The 10,260-nt window shown below is 51.1% G+C and overlaps 1 protein-coding gene across 1 annotated transcript; it reads left to right on the top strand.

Moving 5' to 3' along the window:
- Positions 1–1,997: 1,997 nt before the first annotated feature.
- Positions 1,998–7,834, top strand: LYPD3 (LY6/PLAUR domain containing 3). Its single transcript, XM_036743097.1, has 5 exons — positions 1,998–2,067; positions 2,824–2,955; positions 3,830–4,000; positions 6,370–6,531; positions 7,308–7,834. Exons 1-5 carry the CDS (start codon positions 1,998–2,000, stop codon positions 7,832–7,834), a joined length of 1,062 nt encoding a protein of 353 aa, XP_036598992.1.
- The last annotated feature ends 2,426 nt before the right edge of the window (positions 7,835–10,260 follow it).

Below are 10,260 nucleotides of genomic sequence, written 5' to 3'. Positions count from 1 at the left end.
CCCCAGAGCCTTAATCCTTCCACTTTACCGAAAACCAAATCTGGTGATAAAAAGGATTAAGCACGTGGGTGAGGTTTGTCTGCAGAAGGGATCAAGAGCTGGGCTTCTGAACGTTTGTGCTGGGATAGACCTCTTTGACAATTTGCCTAGCCTAGAGATTCCTCCAAATACTGTTTTTAAATAGCAGGTGTAGGCTTACTTTGTAAGCCAAGAACATTGAAATAAAGGTGTACTTATTTTTCACCATCCAAATACATGGACTTTCTAAAATCTATCAGCAGACTCCAGGTTAAGAACCTCTGGAGCAGAGGGTGAGGTCCTGGGGAAAGAGCATCCATCTCCACCTTAGCTTTTAGAGGTCTCAGTCTTTATTCTTTTTTAAAAAGAGCATTTTTCCAGTCACAAAGCAGAACACAAAAGAGGATTTTATGTGAAACCCAGAATTTCCATTTCGTGCTGTTTGAAAGTACATAATAAATCCTACAGGCTGCTTTCAAAACTATCCGACTAGTCTGTGCTTCCTTCTGAACGTTCTTGTATCCTCTGTAGTGCGAAATATGGGTCTCAGTCTTAGGAATCATAGGATTTTAGACCCACAAAGCTCCCTAGAACATAGAACACAATATGGAAGAACTGGAGGGGGCCACAGAACAGAGAATATGGGAAGTCGGAACCGGGAAGGTCAGACTTGGAAGGGTCCTTTGAGCTCAGCTAGTCCAAATCTGACATTTAATAAAGGAGGAAACTGAAAGCCACAAGGAAAAGGACTTGACTGAAGTGATACAACAAACTTGCAAAGAGCACCCTTTTCTCTATGGGCCTCAGTTTCCAAACCTGTATAAAAGGTCAGACTAGATGGTCTCTCAGTCTGTGTCTCTTTCTGTGAGCAGACTTGGGATGAGGAAGTCACCTGAGGGGTCCTGCAGGCCCAGACAGAGGCCACCCCTCACCAGCCCTGCTCTCCAGATGCCTGTCTCTCCGGTCCAGCCAGTTTGGGGAGGGAGCCCTGGTTTGGGACCCGCCCTCGAAACTCCTGCTCCCACGCTCCCCCTCCTGCTTCTTGGGCCCCTAAAGCTTAAAACCGTGGGGCTGGCATACAGACTGGGGCCTGGGGACAGCCCCCTCCCACTTGAGATTCAGGATCCCAGGGTGCTGGGGCAGCAATGGGCTGATTGATCATTCTCTGATCTCTGGCCCGTGAAGGCCTCCTCTCCTGCCTCTTTCTGGCACAGCATTTGGAGAGACAGCCCTGTGGTAATGGATGGGAGAAGCAAGAGCCTGGAGTCCTAGCCCTGGGTTACCCCCATACCAAGTCCATGATGGGCCCCTGGGCAAGTCATTTGGCTGTTCTAGGTCTGGGGATCCCTGTCTGGAAAATACATCTGGAGATGCAGAACACTCGGCTCATTAAGAGAATAATAACTAGCATTTATGTAATATTTAAAGGTTTGAAAAATGCTTTTCCATTATGTTATCTCATTTAATCCTCACAACAACAACTCTATGAGGTGGGTGCGGTTATCCCCATTTCACAGAGAAGGAAACCGAGGCTGAGAGAAATGCTCAGACAAATCTCTTGAGCCCCCCGGGCCTCAGTTTCCCGATCTGTCAAATGAGGGGCTTGGACCAGATGTCCCTTGCACTCCATGGGGTAGTGGTGGGCTTGGTCTCTTCTTTGGCTCCTGCCCCTTCCACCCCACCCAGTCACTTCCCAGAACCAGCAGCCCCAGGGCAGGGCTCCCGTTGTCTGGGCCAGGATTCTCCCATCTCCCTCAGAAGCAGTCAGAGGCCAAGTCTGGTCTCTTGCAGGGATGTGACGCAAGGAAAAAGGGGGACCCGCCCGAGAGTGAACGCTGGGCTGGGTCGGGCTGGGCTGGGGGAGGAGAGAGTGAGGCCCTAGGGGCAGTTACTCATCCTAGGGCTCAGGTAAGAGGGCCAGGCTGGGGTGCAGAGCCGACACTCCCTGGGGAACTCAGAAGAAGCAGGACCAAACAGCCATGGAGACAGAGAGGAGATGCAGCCCGGGGCTCCTCGCAGCAACTCTACTCCTGTCCTTGCTCTGGCCAGGTGAGGTCGAATCGACTTGGGCAGGAGGGATGAGGAGACTGAGGAGGGAGGGTTACGCCCCCCTGCATCCCAGGCAGATGGGGCATGAGTCCAGAAAGGCCTCCCACTCATCCCTGTCCAGAATTGTGAAAGTGCAGGAAAGGAGGTGATTTCGGGACAGGGGAGAAGATTCTTGCATCCAGGAGAGGGGGAGTCACGGGGAAGGACGTTTCACCACCTCAGGGAGAGGGGGCTGTGGGCAAGGAGGCCTTTGAACCCCAAGGAAAGGCTTAGCTATAGGAGATTAAGCCTTCTGGCCCTAGTGAAGTTGGGACTATGGGCTTCCCATGGCAGAGAGGGCTGTGTGGGCCCGCCACCTGGCTCTCCCATCAAGAAAACACAGGAATGCAGGGAAGATTTTTGCTAGGCCAGAGAGAGGGGCTTTAAAGGCTATAACTCAGCTGAGAAGGCTGCAGAAAAAGGCCTCCTACCCCCAAGAGACTTCAGGGACCACAGGAGAGGGGGCTCTCCCTCTTTGGAGAGGGGAGATTGTGGAGAAGGCCCACAGAAAGGGATGGCTGGGAAAGGTCTTCCATCTGCAGAACAAAGGGGGAGGATCACAGGGAAGAAGTTCCAGCCTCAGGGTCAGAGCCATTGGTCAGAAGGGTCTTTTAGCTTGGGGAGAGGGGCTCACGGGATAGGGCTCTTTCATAATGCCGACAAGAACAGTTCGGGGAGGGGAAGAAGGTTCTTACAGTGGGTTTGGCCCTCCCCTAGGTGCCTCAGCTCTTAAATGCTATAGCTGCATTCAGAAAGCCGATGAAGGGTGCTCCCCAGAGAAGATGAAGGTGGTGACGTGCCCTGCTGACCTAGGGGTCTGCACAGAGACTGTGGGGGCCGTGGAGACCAGTAAGTGAAGCTCCTCTGGAGGGAGGGGTTGGCATATGGAGAATGGGGGGGACCCAATAGTATCCAATGAGTTCATTGGGCAAACCCAGACTCACAAACCCAATCCCTTCTGCTGGCCCATTTCCTTCACTGGGGTTGGTCTGGGGTCTCCTTGGCAATGGAGGTAAGCAAGTGCTTGGAGGTCCAGGGGCCTAGAGGTCATAAATCTAGATTTGGAGATGGACAGAGCCCCCAGGGAGTTGGGAGAGAGGGGTTTCTGAGTCACCCCCTGTTCCTTTTAGGCTCAGCTACTTTCACTGGGGAAGGCAAGGCTTCCAGGTAGTCCAGGCTAACCCTGGTTTGGGCTGAGACCCCATCCTCCTGAAGCTTTATCACATGGAAACCTATCCCCACCCCCAGACCCCTGGGCATCCAGCCTGAGGCTCCGGTGGGCCACACTCCAAAATTCTGCTCCCTTCTGACTCAGAGACCCCAGACCCCAACCCATCTGACTGCTCCCCTCTCTGAGTCCTCTTCATTGAGTGCTCCCTTTGAGCTCCCCTCTCCAGCTCTGAATTTTTAGCCCCCCCCATTATGAGCTCTTCCCTTTCAAGATTCCTCCCCTCTCACACCTCTCTTTAACTCCCCCCACCTTCTGAGTTCTCTCCCTCCGGATCCTTCCCTCCTGTGTCCTCCCCCTCTGAGTCCTCCCCCTCTGGATCCTCCCTCTCTGAGTCTTCCTTCTCTGGATCTTCCCCCTTTGGGTTCGTTCTCTTTGGATCCTCCCTCTTTCAGTGCTCTCCTTCTGGATCCTCCCCCACCCCAGTCCTTCTCCTTAACTCCTCCCTGTTCTGCCCCTGCTCTTCTCATCCTGTGCCTGAATTCTTCCCTCCAGTTCACGGGCAGTTCTCTTTGGCCATCCGAGGCTGTGGATCAGGCCTTGCAGGAAAGAATGACAGAGGGCTGGACCTGCATGGGGTCCTGGCCTTCCTCCAGCTGCAGCAGTGCGATAAGGACCTGTGTAACACCCAGCTCAACCTTACCTCACACCCCCTAAACCCCAGTGGTAAGCCAAAAGGGGCCTCAGGATTCGGGGAGGGGGACAGGAGCCCTGTTCTCTAGATTTTGGGTGCAAATTCCAACTCTGCTACTCACTGGCTGTGTGACCCTGGGTCCTGGTTTCCCCCTCTATAAAATGAAGAGATTGGAGTAGATGAGGTCCAAGATGCAGTCCAACTCTAAATCCTACCCTTCAATCTAAGGGCAGCCCTGGGGAAGGAGACCAGAAATGGGGGAAGGGGCTGGAAACTGAGTGAGCGACTTGGTGGGAGTGTGAAGGGTAAAGCAGGACTGGTAAAGGGCAGTAGGACGGAATCTACAAAGTATAATCTAGTTATCTAGCTTTGGTTCCTGACAATAGTCTAGGAGGTATCACTGAAAGGGCGGCTAGTGATTCTTTAGAAAGGGAAGCAGCAATCTCAAAGGGCCAGCACAGGAATCGATCATGTCGGACTTAACTGGGCTCCACTTTTGACAGGCTTGCTAGCCTGGCAGTCAGGTCAAGGGATTGCAGCGGGTAGAGTCGATAGGAGTTTTCTCCAAGTTTCTGACAAAGGATCTCATTCCATTTTTTTTTCCTGGACAAGCTGGAGAGATCCACTCAGGCCAGACAATGGTAGGGCTTGGTGGGTGCAGAATTGGTAGGATAACTAAATCCATAGAGTGGCCACACTCGAGGCTGGTCTAGAAGAGGAGGTCTCTGGTGGAGGGCCCCAGGGATCTGGGCCTGGACCTGTGCTGTTTAACAACTCGATGCCTTTAGGCAGAGACAGTAAGCTCATCAAATCTGCCAATATCACAAAGCGATTCTAAGATGCTGGATGACAATGTCTGAATTCCAAAAGACTGTGGCATGATGGAACATTGAGCCAGCACTAAGAAGATGACGTTAAAAAAAAATGTACTGGTGTCAGGAGCTCCTAGTGAGGAGCCTCCTTCCTCCATGCAGATCTGTGCCCATGACGTGGGGGAGTGAATTAACCAGGGTCTCACATCCAGGGAGTGTCAGAGGCAGGCCTTGAACCCGAGTCTTCCTGACTCTAAGGCCCATGTTCTATCTTCTATGCCAGTCTGCCTCCCCCAAGATAGCATTGTTTTTTTCAGTCATTTTCCAGTCATGTCCAACTCTCCATGGTCCCGTTTGGGGTTTTCTTGGCAGAGATACTAGACTGGTTTGCCATTTAACCTTCTCCGGTTCATTTTGCAGATGAGGAAACTGAGGCAAACAGGGTTGAGTGACTTGCCCAGGGTCACGTAGCTTGTGAACTCACAAAGATGAGTCTTCCTGACTCTAGACCCAACACTCTATCCACTCTGCCACCTAGCTGCCCAAAGATGTTGTACTAAGACTAAATGTAAACTTCTATACTTCAACAAAAGGGGAGGGGGGAAAACTTCTCAAGTATAAGATGGGGGGAGGAGGAACATGGCTAGGCAGTTCATCGAAAAAGATTTGGGAATTTTAGTGGACCGCAAGTTCAATATAAGTCAACAGGGTCAAGGAATTAGTTAATTTAATCTTAGGTTTCATTAAGAAAGACGATGTCCAGTGTCTAGGGAGGATACAATCCCTTCATCCTCTGCCATGGTTAGACCCCCTCAGGAGTGTTGGGCTCAGTTCTGGGCACTTCATTTTACAAAGGTCAGTCAGAAGCTGCAGAGAAGTCCAGAGGAAGATGACTAGGTAGGTGAAGGAGCTCCCATTCACTCCACGTGAGCCTATGAGCATCAGTTGAAGAAACGGGCGGGGGTTGTATACCCAAGAGGAGAAAAGACTTGGTGGGCACATGGGACTGTTTTTAAAATATTTGGAAGATGTTTTACATGATTGCACATATATAAGCTATAGCAAATTGCTTATTGTTTTAGGGAAGAAGGACGGAAAGTAGGGCGGGAGAAAAATTTGGAACTCATAATCTTATAAAAAAGGAATATTAAAATTGTCTTTACATGTAATTGGAAAAAACAAAATACTATTTTAAAAATATTTGGAAGAGGCATTTGATGGGGTCCACTTGGCCCTAACTTAGACCTAGGAACTGTGGGTACCCATTGAAGAAGGGTGGAATTCAGGTCAATGACAGGAAAGGTGTCCAGTAGTTAGAGCGATTCCAAAACCAGAGTCTTGCCTTGGGATATGGTGGGTTTCTCCTCTTGGATGTCTTCAGTCAAAGGCTGGAGGACTTCATGTCTGGCTGGCTGTTGTTTGCAAATGGGCTGGACTCAGTGGTGTCTGGGGTCCGCTCTTCATGTAGCAGGACCAGAGACTAAGAACAGAAAGGTGGGAAGGGGGCAAAGTCATAATGACATCTATGGAATTGGGGACAGGGAATCTCACTGATGGCTCCTCTCTCTCTCCACCCATCACCACCACAGGGAATGAGAGTGCCCACGAGCCCAATGGCGTCCAGTGCTACAGTTGTGTGGGGCTGAGCCGGGAGGCCTGTGAAGGCACAAAGCCCCCTCTGGCCCAATGCTACAACGCGGGCGACCGGGTACACAAGGGTTGCTTTGATGGGAACGTCACCCTGACCGCAGGTGAGCGAGGAGGATGCTCTGCACGAGGTCCTGGGGCATCCCTCCTTCTAGAACCTGGTTGGGAGTAGTCCAACGGTACCATCCCCTGGCTAGGTGCTGGGCACAAGGCAGACAATGAAACAATCCCTGCCCTCAAGCGGCTTACATTCAATTGGGTGGGATGGAGGATACAACCGGCACACAACTGATGAACTAAAGCGTGATTTGAGGGGGAAAGAACAGTAACAACTTGGGGGTCTGGAGTGGGGAGTGGGGAGGGGCCGAAATGTTTCTGTAAGAGGGTCCCTCGTCTCCTTTCCTCCTCAGCAAAGCCTTATGGGAGACAGAGAACTTGCTTCTACTCCATCGAGGGAAATAGTGTTCCACACCTCAAGGCCTTTCCTTTCACCCCCAATGGGAATAAAATCTTATAAAATCCTATAAAATTATAGGGAGAAGAAAATGGCAAACTATTCCAGTGTCCGTGCCCTGAAAATCCCAAAAGGGGTCACAAAGAGTCAGACTTAACAGCAGCAGGGCACTGTGCCTGATCATGTTCTGTCCAGTACACTGGGGAATCATATCTTTTCAATGCTGCCATTTTCCAGAGTTGGAAACTGAGGCTTTGGGAGGGATAGGGATTCACCCATGGGTCCTCAGTGAATTTGGAGAAGAATTGGGACTAGGAGCTGCACTCCCTGATCCCCTCCCTAACCATCCCCACCCCAGGGCTCTGCTTCCTACGCCTCTGGGATTTCGGCACTAACCAGCCACCTCATTCCCTTGGTGTCCCTTAGCCAATGTGACGGTGTCGATGCCTGTGCGAGGCTGTGTCCAGGATGAGGGGTGCACCAGAGATGGAGTGACCGGCCCAGGCTTCTCCCTCAGCGGCTCCTGCTGCTCTGGGTCCCACTGCAACGCTGACCTCCGGAACAAGACCTACTTTGCCCCTGGTATCCCACCTCTGGTGGTGCTGCCCGTGCCACAGCCCACAGCTACCTCCCGCCCAAACTCGACAGCAACGAAGACTCCTGCATCCACCCGGGTTCCAACTACTAGACCCTCAGCCTCCTCAAGCCTGGCCCCAACCACCACCCTTCAGGCCCCAACCAGGGAGTCAGCTTCTCATGCTGAGAAACCTGTGGAGACCATTAGAGAGGAGGAAGAGGCCAGTGGAGGGGCCATTGGTCATAGCGATCGAAGCAATATGGGGCAGCTCCCCCCTAAGGGTGGTCCCCAACACCCAACTAACAGGAGTAGCAGGGCCCTGGGCCTTCCATTGGCATTGCTCCTGGTAGCTACTGTTGCCAGGACGCTCCTGTGATCCCCTTCCCCCTCCTCCCATCCCCTCCCCTTGTGGCCTTGGGACACCTCTCCTTGAACACAAATTCCCTTCTCTTCCCTGGGCTGGGCTGGTCCCACCCCAAGCCAGTCTCACCTTGTCCTGCCGCATCAGGCTGAGCAGGTCTCCTCAGTCCTGAAAATAAAATGACCCTATATTTACGAACTAGTCCAAGCTCTTTGTTCCTAGGGCATGGAGAACTTAAGGGATGGCTATGGGGGAGGGCTGGAAGTGGGATGTGAGTGATCGGGAAGGGTAGTAGGGAGGTGACCACTTTGGGAATTGGGAGGGAGGGAAGCAGAATTGGGGGCAGAGGAGAAGCAGTTGTGACATCAGTATGTCACAACTGGCAAAGCCATACCTAGGACTTTTGTCACCTGACAAAATTCAGTTGAGTGGATGGCGATGGCTCCCCAGTACACCTCTCCTTTAGATACTTTCTTACTCGCTGGAATGGCCTAGGGGTCAAGAAGCAACTTCTCCACCTCAGCCTGGTCCTTGCCCCTTCTCTTCATCCATGGATAGCAACTGGAAGAGACTCTCCATTTCCAGGGGGTTCCCTTGCCTGTCTCCCTGGGTTTCGTGGGCTCAGGGGCCCCTGGAGCACCTCCTCTCCCTAGGCAGAAAGACCTTCAGGGAAGCAGACCTCCAGCCCAGAGGAGGAAGGTTCCAAGACTCCCCCTTACTTTGAAAGTAGTCCCGGGCACCATACCCACGAGTGACTCATCCCTATCATCAGGCTTCCAGCAGATATGTCCAGGCCTGCTCCTGATCCTAGAGCCAGCCTGTTCCTCTTGGCAGTCACCTGCCCAGGGCCGTGAAGGCACTCCTGATGTTAGTTCCTTGTACAAAGCCTTGGCTGGCCCAGTGTGATTATGGTTCTTACATTAGGCAAATACTGCAGATCTTGTGGAGAAGGGAAAAAGGGTAGTCTGAAGTTATTAGTGAATACCACTGGAAGAGGAGAAAGTGGTGAGAGAGAGCAGGTGGCAGAGGGGAGAAAAATACTGGGAAATACCATGAGATGGAAACATAGGGACTGAGCCTATGATCTCATTAGGGTTTGGAAATCAATAAGGACTTAAAATTTGTTAAATATTTTTCCCAATTACATATAAAAACTATTTCTAACCTTCGTTTTTTCTTTTACAATTTTGAGTTCCAAATTCTCTCCCTCTTTCCTTTCTCCCCCTCACACTCCATTGAGAAGGCAAGCAATTTGATAAAGGTTATATGTGTGCAGTCATGCAACACATCATTTCCATATTGTCATTTGAGAGGCAATTTTAAAAGCACCTACTGTGTGTCAGGTATGGACTAAACATTGGAGATATAAAGAAAGGCAAAAACAGTTCCTGCTTTCAGGGAACTCGTGGTTTAATGGGGGAGACAACATGTAAATCATTATGTGCAAACAAGATCTATACAGGATAAGTCAGAGGCAATCTCAAAGGGAAGGCATTAACATTAAGTAGGACCAGGAAAGGCTTCTTGCAGAAGGTTTTTGCTGGGAAACCAAGGAAGCCAAGAGGCCAGCATGAGGGAGGAGAGAAGTCCCAGTCTGAGATGGTGTGGTTTTGTTCAAGGAGCATGGAAGAGGCTGGTGAATCACCTAGCACTTGGAGGGGTGGGGGCCAGGGAGACGTAGGCAAACTGAAAAGGTAGGAGAGGGAGGTTATGAAGGCCTTTGAACACCCAACAGAGGATTTTGTGTTTGATCCTGGAGGCAACAGGGAGTCTCTGGAGCTTTCTGAATAGGAGAGTGATATGGTCGGACTTTAGGAAGATCCCATGGACAGCAGAGTGGGTGGGCTGGAGCATGCAGGGAGACTAACCTAGCACTATTACATAATGCAGGTGTGAAGTGAGGAGAGTCTGCATCAGGCTGGGATCAGTGTCAGAGGGAAGAAGGAGAGGGAGGTATAGAGATGTTAAGAAGGTAAGATGGACCAGGTATGGCAACCAATTGAATGGGGGAAGGGGACAATGAGAGGCAGTAAGGATTGGAGGAGGACACCTAGGTTTCAAACCTGGGTAACAGGAGGATGGTGGTGCCCTCAGCAGGAACAAGAAAGTTAGGAAGAGAGGAAGGTTTGGGGGCGGGGGGGTGGGGGTGGGGATATGTTTTGGATATGTTGAGCTTAAGAGGTTTATGGGACATTCAGTATGAAATGTCTAACCAGCAGTTGGAGAGGTGAGACTGGAAATCAGAGAGAGGTTAGGGCTGGAAAAAAAGATCTGAGAATGATCATTGAATCAATGGGAACTCACAAGAAATCACCAAGTGAAAAAGTATGGGAGGCTTAAGGAGGGATGAGAAGGTTTGGGAGAGGGTGAGTGAGTCAATTAGGGAGATGTAAAGGATTGCCTGGTAGCAGTGAGGGCCCAGATGAGATTATGTAACATTA

This window comes from Trichosurus vulpecula, chromosome 2, assembly GCF_011100635.1.
Source record: "Trichosurus vulpecula isolate mTriVul1 chromosome 2, mTriVul1.pri, whole genome shotgun sequence".
Classification (NCBI taxonomy): Eukaryota; Metazoa; Chordata; class Mammalia; order Diprotodontia; family Phalangeridae; genus Trichosurus; species Trichosurus vulpecula.
This window is presented reverse-complemented; position numbering and strand designations above follow the sequence as displayed.